This window comes from Odontesthes bonariensis, chromosome 23, assembly GCF_027942865.1.
Source record: "Odontesthes bonariensis isolate fOdoBon6 chromosome 23, fOdoBon6.hap1, whole genome shotgun sequence".
Lineage (NCBI taxonomy): Eukaryota > Metazoa > Chordata > Actinopteri > Atheriniformes > Atherinopsidae > Odontesthes > Odontesthes bonariensis.
In genome coordinates, this window is record NC_134528.1 from 11,317,832 (window position 1) to 11,337,121 (window position 19,290).

General features: G+C 43.2%; 1 protein-coding gene across 2 annotated transcripts; it reads right to left on the reverse strand.

Moving 5' to 3' along the window:
- Positions 1-624: 624 nt before the first annotated feature.
- sec24c (SEC24 homolog C, COPII coat complex component) lies at positions 625-18,878 on the reverse strand. Of its 2 annotated transcripts, XM_075456948.1 has the most exons (26): positions 18,721-18,878; positions 16,867-17,045; positions 16,565-16,645; positions 15,848-15,974; positions 14,720-14,886; positions 13,817-14,548; positions 13,589-13,725; positions 12,682-12,750; positions 11,188-11,296; positions 10,899-11,026; positions 10,326-10,464; positions 10,107-10,222; positions 9,038-9,162; positions 8,719-8,910; positions 8,543-8,636; positions 8,261-8,377; positions 8,001-8,171; positions 7,679-7,775; positions 7,443-7,588; positions 7,018-7,156; positions 6,554-6,672; positions 6,150-6,329; positions 3,822-4,007; positions 3,263-3,352; positions 2,118-2,468; positions 625-981 (listed from the first exon to the last, which is right to left on the reverse strand). In XM_075456948.1, the coding sequence occupies exons 2-25, from the start codon at positions 17,024-17,026 to the stop codon at positions 2,328-2,330; spliced, it is 3,762 nt and encodes a 1,253-aa protein (XP_075313063.1). In that variant the 5' UTR covers positions 17,027-17,045; positions 18,721-18,878; the 3' UTR covers positions 625-981; positions 2,118-2,327. The 2 variants fall into 2 exon arrangements, with proteins under 2 accessions (XP_075313063.1, XP_075313064.1); XM_075456949.1 differs by lacking the exon at positions 12,682-12,750.
- Positions 18,879-19,290: the final 412 nt, after the last annotated feature.

Below are 19,290 nucleotides of genomic sequence, written 5' to 3' on the forward strand. Positions count from 1 at the left end.
ATGAACATACAGTCATCAGAATAAGAAGGTAAAACCCTTTTTTCAATTCTAAGATTTATTTACACATCACGTGCAAGGATTCAAAACTCTATACAGATGGTTCTAAAATCTTTTACAGTCTGAAGAGTAACAACAGATTTTTTTTTTTTTTAAATTTAAAATCAGGTTTTCAGAAAACTCCTGTTTGTTCACGCTACAGTAATTTAGCTGTAAACATTAGACTTTAACTTTCATTTAATCTTAAAATGAACAGCCAATATTAGAAGTTACAGCTTTCATATAAACGTGGGTGTAATGTTTTTGTCTTATTGTGCAATTTGATTTCTGCAACTTCTGCAAAAAAATAAAATAAAAAAAAATTCTCAAGGGTTCATGAAATCAGCTTTTGGGAGCTGAATCACAGCGAGGAATTTAAGGTGTAATTTCTCAATGCTGTGCACTGCAAAAGTCCCATAAAGTACATTCCCAAATCTAATTTAAAACATAATCCGTCAGCAGAGCTACTAACAGGATGAAGTTAAAAAAAAAAAACAGTGCAATAGGAACAGAACATGTTTTTTTGTGGTTAGAAATTCTGCAATGAAGACGAAAAGCTTCATGAAAGTGCGAACAAAGATTCGGAACTTCCTTTTTAACAATCATTTTATTAGCAGTCCCAGAAGGCAATGAAAAAAAAAAAAAAAAAAGAAGAAGAATCAAAGAAACAGGAACAGAAAATAAGGTTACAGTCCAGACGGTGGGTCAATCAGAATCAGAAAACATAACGACGGAACAGAGGGCTGCACACACACACAGAACACAAAATCACATAGTTTAAAAAAAAAAAAAAGGAACACAACGTGATAAATGAAGACCGAACCTAACCTCAAGGGTAATGTGTGTGTTGGCTGATCCCTCTGTTCCCCGGGAGAAATTCACCAGGACCGACCCCACATTCACACTCACTCACACACACACACACACACACACACACACACACGCCTCACACATACACAAACATATCAAAAAGCCCATCGTCCTCTCTTCAGTGAAAGCCATGATTTTTACACGCCGGCCATTTGTGACAGCGAAAGCATCAACTGACCACAGCTGCTCAGGCAGGCCTTTAAAATTCTTATCTATTACTTCTGTACAGATTATATATTTTATTTACACACTGAACAGCTTTCCAGCTCTTCAGTGCGGAGACCACTCAGACTTTTCAAACCCTTAACTGGTGTTCACTCCTCTGCTGTCGTTCTGTGCTCATGTCGGACATCAACTCCTCTGATTAATATAAAGTCTGCAGCACTACGCATCATCGACAAGCGTTCACATGAACTAATCAGGAGAGGAATTTCCATCACCGTGGTGTTGAACAGAAAAGCTCCAATGCCTCAGACTTTTAGTTTAACCCGACATTTCTCACGACGGTAATCTGAGATGCACATCTGGTTAGTCAGAATCCAAAAAGAAACCCCATTTAAACCAATCTGACGCGTGTAATTACTAATCGCTTTTATGCAGCCTCATTTTCATCTTACGACACTCGCTTGAAAAGCTACCTAAATATTTCCTGCATTAAAGAGGTCATCACAGTCCAGTTTGAGCCGGACTTTAAATCACACGTTTGCACCTGGAGACACAGAGGGAGATTAAAAAGAAAAAAAAAAAAAAACGGGGCAAATGGCCGCTAATCCTTACATGTGAAAACAAACACACACGCACGTTATGGATGATTGGAGCAGCATGGGGAGCGGGTACTAAGGCCAAGATTAAAGTGGATAAGAGACAGAACAGCATTTATTTAATTCCATTTTCATACATGGATGTTCGTCACTGTATTGGGATTCAATCATATAAAAAGTGTTTGCTATTCGAGTAGTTAATGCATCCAAAAGAAAAGAAAAAAAAACCCTTTCAGTGCTAGTAATACAGACAGTACAGTAACTACAGTTAACATCAGCAGTCTCTCAGTCTGTTGCATACATAATTGTTCACTTGTGTATATACATTACCCTTCCTCGTCAGTTATTTTGCTCCTGCTGTGCGGGAGCAGGTCTGAGGCAGAGTAAAGCTTTACTAACATCACATCCACAATCGGTCTTTTTCTCTCAAACACACACTCGCACACACACACACGCTGTCACACGTGATGTGATCTGCCAGCTGGTCTCTGGTGCTCAGCTGACAGACAGCAAGGAGAGATTTAGTTTGTTAGGTTGGGGGGGGGGGGGGGGGGGTTAAAGCGCTTTCTTTCACATGGGAGGGTCAAAGGTGACCAGGAGTGGGTGTAGGTGTGTGTGTATACGGTGGGGCTCATAAGTGAAGGTGGGAAATATCGAGGCCTAGCTGAGAAGCTGGCGGATCTCCTTGTGCATGTGACACAAGAAGTCTACATATGACGCTCCCCCGCTGGCGCTCTTATCTTCCACTAAGAAGTGCTTGAATATCAGCTCGGCTCGGTCTTCCTGTTTCACCACCATCAGCTGCAAGACAAGAGGAGAGAGGAGGTGAGCAGGGTTTGGCATCACATCTTAAGACGCTAAACACCCGCATGTGTCCACCGAACGGGAATCAAAAGGATATCCAAGCAGAGCTACAGCCGACAACTGTTCACCACCAAAGTCACCGACTGATGAGGTTGTTCAATTATCATCAATGGCCTAAGATAAAGTCTGACTCGGGTCCTCTTATGGGAACATGCACATGGACAATAAGAAAAAAAGAAAATCTTGAAATAAGTGCATAGGAATAAACGCTAGAAGTTCCACAGCAATATTAAAGCAGAATTATCTCGGCCAGTGTCACCTGCTATACCACAGCTGTTGCTCGCCATCTCCAATTATTAGCAAAGGGATATGCTCCAATGTTGGCTTTTGCATTTTGAATGAGCTTGTGCCATCTGACAGATCGTTTGATAAACCCGCACACAGAGTTGGAGGCGTCGAACCGGATCGAAATGAATGCTCGAACCAAGTTCTCAGAGCTGATCTGAGATACAAAAATACTTGTATTTCTTTTCCTCATTAGGGGGGAAAAAAAGAACAACAGTTTCAGTACATTTCTGTTCAAGTAAGAGAGGCAAATCCTTGCTTTGGGATAAAGAAGTTTTGGTGGATTTATAAAAATATCTATCTCGATACATGTTCAGTCGATCTAAGTGGATCGAAAGTGAACGAACAGAAATCAAGATGTCCAGCCCTGGACAGAACATATAACAGGGCTGGACTAAAAGCTTAGAAAGACACCAGAGAGGTGATAAGGACAACAGAAAGCTTGCCTTCATGTATCGTGACCGCTGTGCTCTGAAGGAGTCGATGATCTCTCGAAGTCTCTGAGAGAAGGGGTTGTCCAGAACGGGCAGACTCGTCTGAAACACACAAGTAACACTCAGGGACAAACATCTCTGCCAACAGTGCTGAGCAAATCTGGGACAAAGCCATCAATATTTCATTAGATTAAATATGATCAAACTACTTGGACAGCATGGTGATGCAAACATTCCTTGTTCATAAACTATAAATGAGAAAGAGTGTTAGAAAATGCCACATTTCTAAACTGATTTAAAGTGTTTCAGCCACTAAAAATCATGTCAAAAAACAATCGAGCACATCACCAGCACTCTGAACAGCTACAGTAAACTTATACATTTGGCCTCTTTCTACTCGGCACATTTAATCCAAATCTAAAGCTTTTGTTCTACAATCAAGTCGCTGCTGGAGAGACGAAGGTGATTAAATTTGTCTTCCCTCAGACACAATCCAGCTTTAAACCACCAGCAGTGGCTCAGTCGGCTGAGAGGAACAAACCATCTGTGGGGCGGATAGGTTTCCGCTCACCATATTCGAATCGATCTGGCTGAAGCTTGGTGTGCCAAAGATGTTGAGGAGCAGCTCCTGCTGAACGCTAGCTCCCACCCACAGGAAGAGGTGGAGACCCGTCTCCAGGAGGTAAACTCCGCCCTTGGATAGCCTCTCCTCAGAGTCCCTCACTGCCACTGGCAACGAACCGCTCTCCAGCTTCATCTAAGAAGGTTGAGGAGAAATCAGGAATTCAACATGATGCCAATCTACAGATCAAACGGCACATTTAAGCCCAACATATTCTTCTAGTTAATGAAGACCGATCAAGTTTCAAGTGAGTATATGGATAAACAGTGCGTTCATTTTATCTTAGGACCATAATACCCCTTCAAGAGGGGAAAAATAACCTTGTAAAAACATTGCTGAAAATGGCATATACAATCATTTTAATGATTTTTAAAGAGAATACGGCTTTTTTCACTAGCTCTTTGGCTCCACTGTCATAAACAGCGATGCACGTTCATTTTTCTAAGTACCGTTGATTAATGAGCGAGTTCTGCTTTCACTGAAGCCAAACACAAACGGCGCCGCTCAATAACAAAGCAGAGAGATTAGCATGACTCCGTTCTTTTTGCTGCGTACACCAGCAGGTACCCGAGAGCTCGGATTCCCACTGGACACGCCTCTATCCACAAGCACTGAATGAATGTCATCATTTTGCTTTTTTTAATGAGATGTTTTGAAAGGTTTTTGTATAGGACACCTCGCCAAATTCTTAATAATAAAAAAAAACTAATTGTTGTACTGTTGACAAATGAAAATAAAAATATGAAAATGCACTTTGGGTGTGAGAGCATGTTCCTATGATGGATTTTTCTTTTGTTTGGCGTATTTCTATGAGGACATAAGTTTGGGTAGAACAGCTTTATTTCAGAATCTTAATTCATGTAAACTATTTTATTCCACTCGTTTATGATATTGTAATGGCTCTCAAATGAATGTCATGGTTTGTTACATCTTCTAAAACGATCAAATTTGACAAACATTTGTGCTCTTTTGGCATTTCTTTCTCTAAAGGCTTCAGATTAAATCAGTGTCCTTGTTCCCTCTTATCAGATCTCAAATGGCTCCCTACTCAGCCTGAAGCAGACCTGGAAGCAGTCACTGCACAGGTGCAGCTAATGAATGAGACTAAACTCCCTGAACTCCTGTTTTTCCTTCAGGATGTTTTACACCGTGATCATCATAGCTACTGCTCATCTCCTCTTCGGTAACAGTACTGCCAGAGCTTTACTCTGACAGACATATTACGCATTCAGGTTTGCAGCTCTGGACCCAAACTTGGACATGACTTTTTTTTTTTTCCATGCCGCCAAAAACATTTTGGATCGGGACAACAGACCAATAAAGTTGATGAATAGTTCACAGTGGTCCAATGAAATTGTACGACAAATCAAACACACGCTGTTCAATTCGGACACTGAAGAAGATGACTTTGATGGTTTTAGTGCGCAGGAGGAAGATGAAGAAGGCGATCAATGACTTTTCCCGGTAGGCTACCGTTTTTTTTTAACCAGATGTGTTACAGGCACCGTTTGAAAAAAGAAAAAAAGCGTTTGCAGTATGTATTTGTTTATGTTACCATACGCATTTAATTAAGAGTTCTCACGTGTAACATCTTTCTGTGTAAATATCTCATATTACAATGTGGACACCCGCGGCTCATAATCCGGTGCGGACTATACAAGTACAAAATGGATTTTCTTTTTAAAATTAGAGGGTGCGGCTTATATTTAGGTGTGCTCTAAAGTCCGTAATTTATAGTAGTTGTAAAGTAGTTTACAGCTACTGTACTAATTTTCAATAAACGGGGCCGAAGATATATACGGAGCCTTGTGCTCCTAAGGTTTCTTCCCCCACATCAGATGTTTAGTTCACTGCTTGAAGACAGATGGGTCAGAAATTGGAGGACAAATGCAGTTTACTTGTATAATTTTTGTTTCTTATTCTATTTAATCAAGATTTTAAATCAGTAAATTCCTGGTTTAAATGAACTTGTGCACAGAAAACTGAAGGAATTAGAAACATATGCTTTGAGTCTGTCAGTGAAAATCTAAAATGAGTCTCGTCTCTGTGAAATCATTTTATACGGGCAAAGTCTTTCCTCATTATAAGCACAGCAATATGGACCCTTTAATTACCCTACACTGATTTTTCTTGTGTTCTGGGATTCAGTGCTCGTCTAAAAAAGAAAAATGAACCACAAGTTGATTCTACCATTAGATTCCTACAAGGTTTTATCAGGTTTTTGTGATTGAAGGATCCGCAGGAGAACACGATGAGAGAAAGTCTTTGCGGTCTCACCAGCGGCAGCAGGCGAGGGTAGAAAAAGACGTGGGTCTCGGAGACGTCCATGCAGCCGATCAGCTGCCTGAGGTATGCCCGGTCGTCCAACGAGACGTCGGCTCCTGGCAGCAGCACGTCACTTTTCAGCACGCAGTTCAGATAAACGGGGAGCAGCTTCATGCATTCTGGGAGAATCAGCTGGAAAATAAGATATATGGATATATGGAAATATGGATGAAGCTACATTTGTCAACCAAGTCTGACTCTTATTAAGATCTCTATCAACAAAAGGAGAGTCAGAAATCTTAGAACAATAATAATTATTATGAATTAACATATAATTGGCATTGTTTACGTAAACTACATGCAGTTTTGGTGGAAATGATATGAAGTGGTAGTGTATGGGCTAATTCTTCCAGTACCTGACCAGCAGATGAAGGACTAGCACAGTTCTTTCTATAGCAGGCCAGAATCTGAGCACACTGGTTAATCAGAGTGTCTCTCACTGCCTTTGTGGGGTTGGTTAGGATGCCACGGAAAGCTGCAAGACATGAAAATACACATACACACACACTTACTCAGAGAACTATGAACAATTCATGAACGAGCAGGAACTAATAAACCAATAACTGGTTAAAAAGAAGCAGTTACATTGCTCTCTGACAGAAACACAACATTTACACCTTTTTTTGCACAATGAATGAAGTCACAAAGCTGCACAAGCCGCAGCTTTCTATTGCTGTTTTCCACGAGAGCAGCAAAGTCCTACCACCTCTCATTTAATTCTCCGCTTACACCTAGTCGGAGTTCCGTTTGTCATCGAGCCGTGATTTAAACGAACAGTTCTGAGCGGTGAACCAAAAAAAAAAAAAAAAAAAAAACTTACCGTATTTGGAGAGGAAGTTGATGATTGTGTCTGTCTCGCAGTTGCGGTAAAGGTCAGCCAGCTGAGAGCAGCAGTTGACCGACATGTTGTGAATGCGGAGACGCCGCTGCCCGCTGCAGCTCGTGTACAGAACGGCACACTGCAGAAACAGGGGAACATACATTTCTTAGAAACAAACATCTGCTGCGTTTATATTTTACTTCTATAGTTCCGATTCAGAGTCCTTCAGATCCTGCTGGCTGCCATTCTATCTTTCTACAACGGATTCAACTTAGCACCAATTTCCTGAGCGAACTGTAACTGTAAACTCAGATCAGGGGACTGATAAGAAAACCTGCAGCACCATGAGTTTTCATCACTGGTATTTTTTAAAACCGATTTAAAACTATGAAGATTTCTACTCAATTCATGGAGAACACGCGCACCTGCATGAGCGCCCCCGTCTCTTCGCTGAGCTTGTCATCGTGTTTTAACTCAACAGTGATGACCTTGTCACAATCCAAACCTGCCAGCTCCACGTCGGTGGTGTTACTCATGTAAAAGGAGCCGAAGAAGTCTGTCGCTCGGATACCTGAGGGATGGAAAGTGAGGAAGCGTTTGTCGCATGCTGCATCTCTCAGCCTGGATTAAATATTTTTGCTTTGAACTACTGGAATCCTACCCGTGCTGGTTCGGACCCTCATAACGGCATCAAAGCCGACTGGTTTCTGAATGTCTCGTCTGAGGTCTTTCAGGAATCGCTCCTGATCCGACTGAGCCTGGGAGGAGAGAAAAAAAAAAAAAAAAAAAAAAAAATACATCGCTATGTCACTGCATCAAAAGCTTTCAAATAACTAAAACCAAACACATACACACAAAAGAATAACATCTACACAACAGCATTATAAACTGCAAGCAATAATCCCCTGAATAGACTCCCTGCATATAAATTTGGTGCAGATGTGCACCGAATGTGAGAGGGGAAGACGGCGACTTTTGCTCACCTGGAAGTAGGTGTATTTGTAGACTGAACCTCCAGTGGAGACAGGAACCACTCCTAACGTTGCAACGTCCACATACTGATTGGGGAAGAGGAAAAGATCCACACAACAGCCCTGTGCTACACACTCCTTAGCCAAGCCGTTGTAGAAACCAACCTGCGGCTGAAACAGAGACTGTGGAGGACAGGAGAAGACGAGGAGTGAGTGTGGAATAACAACAACAACCGGAGCACAAAATTACCCCTGGCTGCAGTCATGTTTACCTTCTCTTTGTCAGTCCCAATCAATTTCTTGTCTTCTCTGTTCTTTAGTTTCCCAGGAGCCTCCGCGATGGGCAGAGAGGTGTGAAACACAAACAGCTTCCCTGCACAGTCAGCAGCCTGAGGACATGAGAGAAAGCAACATCAGATCAGCCGCCACATGAGCAACACTACAAACATCCCGCTGTGCATTCAGATGCATTAAGATCTACACATGCCATCTCAACTTCCTTTCTATTGGCTATGGTTTTATTTATCCTCAAACTGACCCAACAATCTCTTTACCTTCAGTGCCTCCAGGCCTGCCTGGATGACGGGTCCAAAGACCGTCTCAGTCTCCCTCGTGTCTGCAAACATCTCCGGGATCTGATCCAGCAAACTGAGTAACATAAATGTTGTGTCATGAAACCAAATCAAACGTGTCTCGTTTATATGCGAACGCTTGCTTCACGTCTACCTACCTCTCGATAACTTGCCGGCTTTCGTTTACGTTGACCAGAAAGCCGTCAAGCAGGGGCACAAACATATCCGAAACGTCCGACACCACCAGCATCTGGGGCTGGGCCAGACTCGCCTTCACATTGTAGAAGTGCAAAACCTTGTTGTAGGTGACAAAACCCACCCGCACCACAGAGTCCATTTCTGGGTTTTCCCTGAATTCAGTAAAGAGGGGACAATAACAAGAATAAACGTCAATATTAGATAAAACGGTAGCAAATCCTTCTTTGGACGAGGGAATATTTTTTTTCCCCTCTCCTGTTAATATAGGTGTTTGAGTACCTTGGCAGGAGGTCTAGCAGGCTTTTGAGTTCCTGGCACACTATGCTGACCATGCCGCTCTTCACAGCGTTGTAGGATACGTCGATCAGGAAGATGAAGGCTGGAGGTTGTGGAAGCTTGTTGTTCTGTTCGTGGCAAGAACAGGCATAAAAAGCGTAAAACACTGGAACCTTCAATCCAAACTTTTCCTATCTACTTGTAACCAAAATTCCAACCCTAACCATAAATCCAAGCTTAGACCCTTTCTTAATCTGCATCTCATAGATATGAATTAAGACAGAGATACTCATTGCGCGGCTCCTCAAACTTTAATTGGTGGCGAATACTGCACAGTATTAGGTATTTTTGATTAATTTTGTGTTTTTGTAGTATTAAGTATTTTTATTAAGTATTAATTAAGGCTTAATGGTGTTTCCTAAAGGGGGCTTTGTTAAACCTGGCAACGCAGCCTGCTTAAACCACCGTCACACTTGACCGCAGTGCACGCTAGCTCCTTTAGCCGGCGCGAGATGCAGGCACAATGGATCGGTTTTTAATTAAAAAAGGGCAAAAACCAGCACAAAAACCATGCTCACCTTGAATGTCTCACTATGATTACAACAACAAACTACAAATACATAATGAAGAAAGTCAAGGACATGCATGTCAGCTTCTGCTCATCCCAGTATTAAGGTAAATGTGGTCTAAATTGAAAATGTATTGGCTGTGTCGTTTCTTTTTTTGTGGGATGTTTTATATGTAGAAATGCATATTTGCAAAAGGGGACTGAGTGTGTTGTCGTAAAAGTGGCTCTTCCCTTGATTTTGCTCTGCCAATGTGGCTCTTGTGAAAAAAATAGTGAGTATCTCTGAATTAAGACATAGCCACAGTTTAGTAATCAGGTCCCCAAACATTAATATGTCACCGGACGTGCTCTTTATATTCATAGGTACACAAACAGGCTTATTCTATAAGACCACAACAACAAAACACAGCTTATGAAATCATTTTGGCGGTTGTTAACTCTGAGCCCAGTCGAGATAAAGGTGGTTTCATAGAGAAAACGAACCGCTTCCATCTGACATCTTACCTTACAATAGTCAACGGTGGCCAGGAACTCATAGCTGCCCATTGACAGCTCGGGCCGATCGTAGCAGTCCACCCTCTTACCAGTGTGGTCCAAATGCTGGAAGTAATGTGGAGGCACTGTGGGGAACAAAAACACAAAAGGACGATAGGGGAACATCAGTACAGCGAGCTTGTTTTAGCTAGTCTGAATGTTTTCACATCAACACAGCCATACACTCACCCTCTGTGACACAGCTGCAGAACCCACACTGGAAGCGGCGACCTCCCTCTATGAACTGCATGTACGGACACATGTAGGCCTTGCATCTGTTGCAGCGGATCGGACCACTCTCGCCGTGGTCCACGAGGTACGGTGGGGTCTGACAAGAGGTTCAAGTCAACATCTTATACTCATCTGGATATCTAAGGCTTACAAACGTGATTCAAATGTTCTACAAACAAGTGTGGTTTCATCTAAAAAAAAAACAAAAAAAAAACCAAACATGGAAGAAAAACCAAAACATACACCCACTTCCCCCCGCAATAGCCAAATGATGCACCAAAAATACAGTCCAGTTCAGATGGATACTTGTTAGGATTGAGAAAAGCATGAGGCAACATCCCACAGACAAAAACTCAGAGTGTGTAGACTGCTGCACCGTGACACATACAGATGGCCCAGACAGGGGTGAAATGAAGAGGAATTCCTCATTTCTGTTTCCGTCAGAGCATAAAATGTCATATTATAAGATAAGAGAAAACCAGCCACGTCCAATCCGACTTTACAACATAAAGGAGAAGGGGCGTCACTCACCTCGTCGAGCGGCAGCGTGGCGAGGGGCTTGATGGCGGCAGCCAGCGGCACCTGAGACTGCTTGGCCATATCGGCTGTGCAAGGCACATTGTAGGCCGTACAGCGAATAAAGCTGGGACTGGCATTCCCTACACACAGACATAATTACTCCATTAATATTACCACACAACCCAGACACCTTATTCAGATTAAAGGCAAGCATGTTTCAGTAAAGTCATCTTATCCTCTGATATCCGTTGAGATCATGTGAGAAAAGTGCCAGCTTTGGATGTTTAGAAGTAGAACAGACCTTGATCTTTGACCTGAAAGTTGGTGGTGACCAGTGGTGGGGCTTGACCCCTGACCCCTGTGGTGAATGGCTCGGTGGTCTTAGCCTTGTCATCCTCTATTACCTGGATCTAAATGGAGAGATGGGATGAAGAATTGGCCTACTTTGCCCGCAGTCTCAAGCATATGTTACATATTGTCCCAGCCCAGTTCTTACAAAGTCTACAGGAACATGTAACACCCATGCAGCACAAAACTTTGCACATGCAAACTAAGAACGTCAACATCTGTAGACTTAAGTTTCACAGTGAGGGTGATGCATGGCACATATTCATGCTCGAGATGTTTTCAAACGCAGGACAAAAAGTATAAACAAAACTAAGTGAAAACCTAAAGAAATGGGGCAGGATTTCAAGAGACATGCCTTCACATATGAAAACAAGGGCAGGTCAAATGCTGTAAGCGAGCATGCAGGGCATGGGGAGAGAATTAAAGAGAGGGACGGCTGCCTAAGCTTTCTGATGACTGACTAAAGTTCTCACAAGCTAACAAAAGCTGCATTAAAATGTGGGCGAGGGTTATGACATCGAGTTCATGTCGAGGGGTTATTGAATTCACTAGAATCAGATACGTTTGGACCATCTATTTCACATTTGATCAAAAAATGTCCACAATAATTTATGTAATATTTCACATAATCCCTGATCCCCAAATATTTACTCTGAAAGAAATGGGTTGGGATTTTGGGAAATCCTTTCTTGCCAAGAGTGAGAAGACAGACAACACGAGATCATTCTGCAGTCCCAGTCATTTTCCAAATCAGTTGCTTTACAACTCAGATCTTGCTGTGATAAGCACAGAGCTAGAACATGTTCCTTAATGACTTCAAGAGGTACAAGAAGGCAGACATGAATGTGAATGCCAGAATGCAGGTTTTCCCTGTTATAAATGGCCCTGCCACGAGATGAGCACTGCTCCGAGTTTCACCTGTCCGTGGTTTTCATGTTTTGGCTAATCGGCGTATATTTCAGTCCTATTGGACACAGAAATTATAAAGGACGGCCGATCCATTTTGTAATGGAGCTTAACTTTAACAGCGGCCATTTTCACACAACAGTTTGCTGTTGCTATGTCGATGCAAAACTACACATCCTGTATTCGGCCACGCTGGCTCTTCCCTACTTATACACAAAGACTTAAAGGGATAGTTCGCCTCTTTTGACATGAAGCTGTATGACATCCCATATTAGCAATATCATTTATTAAAATGATATTGCTAATATGGGATGTCATACAGCTTCATGTCAAAAGAGGCGAACTATCCCTTTAATTTCAGCTCGCGAATGCAACTTAACAAGATGGGTATGTGTAACAAAGGAGCAATAATTCCACCTTAAATGGGCATTGTGAAAAGGGATATTATGCTGGCTTTGAGGGGTGAGGAGGAACAGTTAGTGCAATCAGGCAGAGGGGACAGGATGAAAAAGTGACAGAGACGGGCACACAGGAAACTTACTGGGCTGGGGATAGCATCTGGATCTATTCTATGTCTCGACTTCTGCACTGCCGGCATGTCAGATGCTTGCTTTACATTCAAAAGTTTGTCCAGCAAATTGTGCAAAACAAGACAAAATAAATAAATACAAAGAATGAAAAGATTAAAAAAAGGAGCGAGAGAAGACATAACCACAACTAGACTGCTGAGTAGTAGGCAGAACTGTTGTTATTAAGACAGAAACTGCTCAGTAGTATTGGTTAAAGATTAGTGGTGTTGTAGAGTTTGACAGTCAAGTGCAAGTAGCTTTAAACTGAGCAGCAGCCCAACAAACATGCTAAATATTTCCATATGAAAACGAGGACTATAAAAAGGTTCCAACAACACAGGAATATACACTGTTAGTGGGGGATGTGATGTCCCAAGCCGAGTAGACGAATATACTTATTGTAGTTATCTAATATTCGAACAGGTAAGTGTGAGAAAGTGTGGCCTAGACTACAGAGATGATTCACTTGCAAATATTTAACTCTTATTAAACTGTAAAGTGAACTAAATAACAATACTGACCTAAAACTATAACAATTACCTTTCTATATGGCTTTAATTTTATGATGTTACATATGACATTTGTCAGAAGCAGACACAGATTCAGATGATGAAACATGTTACTGAAATCAGAAATAAGCAACTTCAATAACATATTTTCATCAACTTCACCATAGTTAAAGGTGCTGTTATTCTGGACAACAAAGTATTGAGAGATATTTTGAATTTTCTGTCCACCATCAACATGAGGAGGACCGGTACACCTCTCAGTATCACAAACTGTGCTCGTTACTGTATAAAAGTGGTCAGAGGTCAGCGGGAGTTGTGGAAGAAACCAAAACATTTCCAGAGGAACAGCACATGCATTTAGCTTGCTCACCGGGCTTGGAATGGCATCTGGGTCAAGCCTTTTCTGTGCAGCTGGAGCAGGAGCTGGTGCCGGTGCTCCATAGTTTGGTTGTCCGGGATAAGGACCTGCATAACCCGGCTGAGGGCTTCTTACCTGCCCGAACGCACCTTGAGAAGACAAAAAAAAAAAAACAGCTGAGCAATGGAGAAAACAAACACTTGTTTCTTTAGGTCTAATTTATAGATACAGTCTTCTCACCGTTCTGTTGAGGGGGGTATCCTGCTTGCATGCCAGGCTGAGGAGGCAGCTGCTGCATGGCCCCAGGGGGGCCTGGTGGGCCCTGTGGTCCTGGAGGCAGGTGATTGCTCTGAGCCATGGAAGTAGGGGGCATCTGAGCTCTGGGAGGAGGGGGCCCTGAGTGGTAGGGGGATGGTTGGGATAGTGGGGGTTGCTGTTGTGGTGGCATGGGGCCAGAGTACTGGCCAGAGGCGGCCGAGGTGGGAGGAGGCCCAGGAGGTGGAAAAGACCCAGGCTGAGAGGATGGAGGAGATGCCTGAGGTTGAAAGGAGCCTTGGGCAGGCAGAGCTGGGCCTGTGGCAAAGGGAGGTTGGCTAACAGGTGGAGGTGCTGAGGAGAAAGGGGGCTGAGATGGCGGGAAAGACTGCTGTGCCTGGGAAACTGGGGGAGCAGACATTTGACCGGGTAGAGGCATAGAACCAGAGTAGGAGGAGGGCGGAAAAGTTTGCTGAGAAGGAGGTGGAGGAACAGAAGAGGTGAACTGCTGCTGAGAGGTAGGGGGAAGAGAAGAGTTGAAAGGCGGTTGAGAAGGAGGAGGTGGGCCTCCATAGTATTGCTGAGAAGCAGCAGGACCACTGGGAGGTGGTGGCTGGGTAGGAGCAGAGGACATCGGAGGAGGGGCCTGGGTGTAGGAGTTCTGAGGTGGAGCCGAGTATGCAGTACTGATGGGAGGCTGGGAGCTGTGAGGTGGAGCTGTACAGAAAGCAAACAGTGTGATAATCTTCAAGTGCCCTACAGTTAATGACAGAGCTCAAACCAACTACAAACATCAAAATCTTTGGTGAGATGTGTGTATGTTGCACGTCATTGTCAATTTACACAAATAATTAACATAGCAGATAGCACAAATGCATCCAAATTTACCATATCCTGGCCCTGCAGGTGTCGGTGGTCCAGACGTGATCTGCATCCCAGTCATCTGGTTTGTGACCTGCTGCATTGTGGGTGTAGGGCCGTAGTGTTGTGGATAAGAGGGGTGCTGTCCTGACACATTCATACCTCCCTGGCTGTACGGCTGAGACACAGGAGGTCTACAAACACACAAATGTCATGTAAATAATGACCAAGATTTCTGTATTCAGGGCTCAGGAGAAAGAAAACCTGATTTCCAAAGCTGAAATTTTCCTGGTGAACATTTTCTTGGCGAAGTATGTGGGGAACATTTTACGCGAATACATGTGCGGGGCAATCAGATTATACAGTGAAAGTGATACAGGAGCTGGATGAAAGATGAAACCAGACTGTGAGAAACAGTTGACGCAACGCAGGGCCACGGCGTCTCACGACTCTGTGACAGACACGGCACCTTTCATCATTAAAACAGCTCAAATAAGATAGCCAAGCTTTCAAAATAACACTATACTGCTGCATGTGGCCATTCCTCTACTAGTAACCTGGTTAAACGCAGGCAAAACACACGGATCGACGTGACAATAAATCACAAAGCTTTCTGTGTTTCAAGTACAAAACGCACATTCGAAATAAGTAGCCAATATGTTAACAGTCGCGCTAACTTTTTTGTCTTGACAGCAACTGTTTTCTGGAGCCGTTCCAGTCAGGAGAATAATATCCGAGCCCAATGAGCTCATCTGGCTGTTTCATAGCACATAACCCAGCAAACAAAGCAAAACAACTCGAAATATCAGCAGCAATTGGATTTTGGATTACAAGCCAGAGCGACAGCCGTCTATAAAGAGAGGACACTCAGCCCGGCAATGGCATGTGCTTACACATATCAAGCCGGTGTAATGGACTCAGCTGAGTGATGACAGTGTCGTTGGTTAGAGCGGCGACTTCTGCGACGCAGGCTTGCACTCACACACATAGACATTTTGCCTCTGTTACTACAACCCTTACCGGCTAAGAGCTGTATAAGCAGCAGACCAGCTTCCACTTTTTAACTTATGAAGTAAAGGCTTAAGAATCCACACAGATTGTAAAAAAAAATAAACAAATAAAACAAAAAAAGATGAATCAACCGACAAATGTTACCTGGGTGGTGCCTGTGTCATGGGCGGGGGTCCATTTTGGATGTCCCCTGGACTGTGACTGTACTGATTATACTGTTGAGGTGCTGTGACAGGAGGGGGTCCAGAGATGGGAGGACCCCTGGCAGGACCTGCAGAAAAGCAAAAGAGATGACTACAAAATAATAGGCGCAAAGAGTCAAGAACCCTGCATCAATCTATGTGATGTGGCGAGATCAGTGCTGTAGAGCCGACAGCGGGGGCCAAACATATTTTTAAACTGATAACATTTCAAGATTTTGCCTCTGGGGCAAGAACCACAGACCACATCATGCAACCAGGACAGCACGCCGTGGTGGCCAGTCAGTTTCATGACACAAATGGCTAAAAGTGACCACAAGACATCTGACACTGTAAGGAGTCGTGACTGGTAAGTCAGTAAAAATTAGCTAAGAATCTATTATCGTTCGTGTGTAAAAATGCATAAAACCACAGGATATAAAAATCGAATTTGGGAGACGTATCTGACATCATGTAAAGAGCAGTTTATATTTCTGGCCAATCAAAATGTCAGGTAGTAAGATGATTAAATATCTGTTGTTGAGGCTCAAAAGGTGTTTTCTTGCACATTATGAGAAAGAGAAAGGGCATCGAGAATAAGGTCTCCAGATACAGAGATGATTAGATCATTGCAGGGCATGTGAAGTGTGAAATGAGCAAGAAACAGAGGTGAGGCAGTTACCTAAGTCAAGAGGAGAGGAGAGGTCAGAGACTGGGTTGGCTACCACAGCCTTAGAGGGAAAGCTTGTGAAAGGAGAATAACCTGGAATACAAGAAAAGAGGGAGAGGGGGCATATACAAAGATGAAGAGTAATGCCTGAAGTTTAATGAAGGAATAAGAGGGCAGCTGAGATTCAGATTAGTATGCACAGGTACTGCGTTGTGTCACACGTGTGCGATCACATGGTGGGAAGCAGGTAGGGACGCTCCACGGTTACGGGCTTTGTCACTTGCATGTACTCCTGCTTTGGAGCTGCTGTTTACCTTGCGGCGGAGCCCCGGTTTGATAGGCTGAAGCGGGGCCGTTGTAGGGTGCATACGGAGCAGGGTATCCTCCATCCAGGGGAGCATAGCTGGGCTGACCATAGCCAGGTGGGGGCTGGCCGTACGGAGAGGCCATGGGAGTGTGCTGGTTTACATTCATCCTCAGTTCATCCCTAAATCTGAATTAAAAAAATATGACACAATCAAAAGTCAATTGTAAATAGCTTTCATTATTTCAAACTAAGCTTGAGAGCAACATGTCACTAACAACACACGCGCAGAGTGAAAGTCTTTGAGACAAAGATGCTTGTATAGATAAAGGCTGTTGGGTTTCCTTGAGTTTGAGGGGATGGTCGGTCTTTCCAGGAAGCATTTGCTTGTGTCATGACAGCAGACAAAATGCAATTACAACTCTTCTTGGAAAAGACAATTACTTCCATCTTGTACTGGAAGAAGTTTTATCCAGTGCAGTTTTATTTTGGCTTCAAGATAAGTATCTTCTCTTTGCAAATATAAAACGCATGGAGACCAAACATGACCATTTCTGAGGAGAGTTTGTCACCTGAACAAACAAACCAGAGAGTTAAGAACAACTCTTTCAGACTGAAGGCTTTAAGCTCCCGCAGTCAGACACAAGCCACCCAGCCATGTGACGAAGTTTTCCTGGTTCAGTGGTGACACCATTATTGGCTTTTTATGCTTTCACTTGGCCACACCCACAGACTTCATATTAGTCCTTCCTTTAAAGTTTTCACAGGTGAGCAACAACAAATGCTTAACATGAAAATCAAGAAACAAAGACACTATACCAGACTGGGCTCAACCAAACCTGAAGCCAAATTACCCCAAGAATAAGGAGGCAAACAAACATTTAAAACACTTAAACGTAGCACTTCATTAAGAGGGGTTATATACCTGATAAAGTGTTATTGCCTGGGTACAGAGTTTACAATCTTTAACAGTGACAGAACCACAAATGGTAACTTTTAATGGGCCAATCAACTCCAGTATATCATGTCAACAGTAACCTTGCTAACAGATGTGCACCTGCGGTGTTTTCTAAATGCTAGGTTTCCGGAGCCTGGCCTTAGCTATATGACAGAGAGATGAGTATCATCTAACAGACAAACATGGGCTAAACGAGCGGGGCCCTGAATAATTCAGCAGTGTAGGTGCCACAACGAGAAATACAATCGCAAGAGCCGTACAGCTATTTAGAGAGTCAGGCCTGCTAAATGACCCACATCGACTGTTATGCCTCGGCTGCACGATACAGAAACCGGGTTATAGTCAGACAAGACAGAACTACTAAAAAATAATAATATTTGAGAGGTAGAATCACACAGGAGGACATAAAGTGAGGCACCAAACACACGGGGATTAAGTGTGACCGAGGAAAGACTGCGAGCGTAGCAGTGCCGCATTATAATTAGCTTGCTAGCCGGCTAACATTAGCAAGATAACAAATCAATCAAAGACAAAAAATAACTTGGTTCAAACACGGTGTTGTTAACTGTCGGGAGCTTAAAAAGTGGGACAACACAGCAGGTTTCCTTTAATCTATCCTTCTCTAATTACACAAGGGCTAACTTAGCATGCTAACGTTAGCAACCTGAATCATGATGACAGCAGCAGTGGTTGAATCAGCTGTGACAAAATCTTCACAACCGGAGCTAGCAGATGTTAGCCGACTGGCTAAGCTATTCAACTCCAGCTACTTCTCCGAGAGCTACTAGCCGTGCTTTTTAACATTAGCTAGCATTAGCTAGCATTAGCAGACGCAGCGAAATCCAACAACCCCCGTCGAGCCGGGCAAGGATGTCACATATGAAGCCGCCTCAAATTGAAACCTACCTCCGAAGATGTGTAAATAGTAAGACTATCCTTTGTTCGTGGCAAACGGTGAAACCCAGTGGCCGACAAACTAAGAAGCCGATGTCGTCCCGGGGTGTTGCTCACTAATCCCTTCTCGGTAGCAGAAGCGGACATTCAGCGGAACTGCTGCAACGCTGTGCCACGTCCACATCCGGACACCGCACAGCGACTTCCTCTATGCTCTCCTCCACTGCCGAGCACTGGTTGAAGAAAGCAGTTCAACTGTGAGCTATACAATTGAACCTGTCTTACATCTGAAGTTTCCAAAACATTCATACTTAGCGACAGTATGCCCAGATGGACAAATTAGTCAATGAGCCATATAGGCATGTGCTCAGGTGCCCTGGCTGACTTATCCCATAAATATAACACATATACAAGTAACACAGAGGAAGAGACAAGACCATAAAGTCTATATAAAAACATGGCAGTGACCAAAAGATGACACCAACAAAGGCCTTACTTGAAACAGGTGGTAATAAAAAGGTGTCAAATGAAACACACAATAAGTCAAATGATCACAAGATATACAAAATAAGAAATAAACAA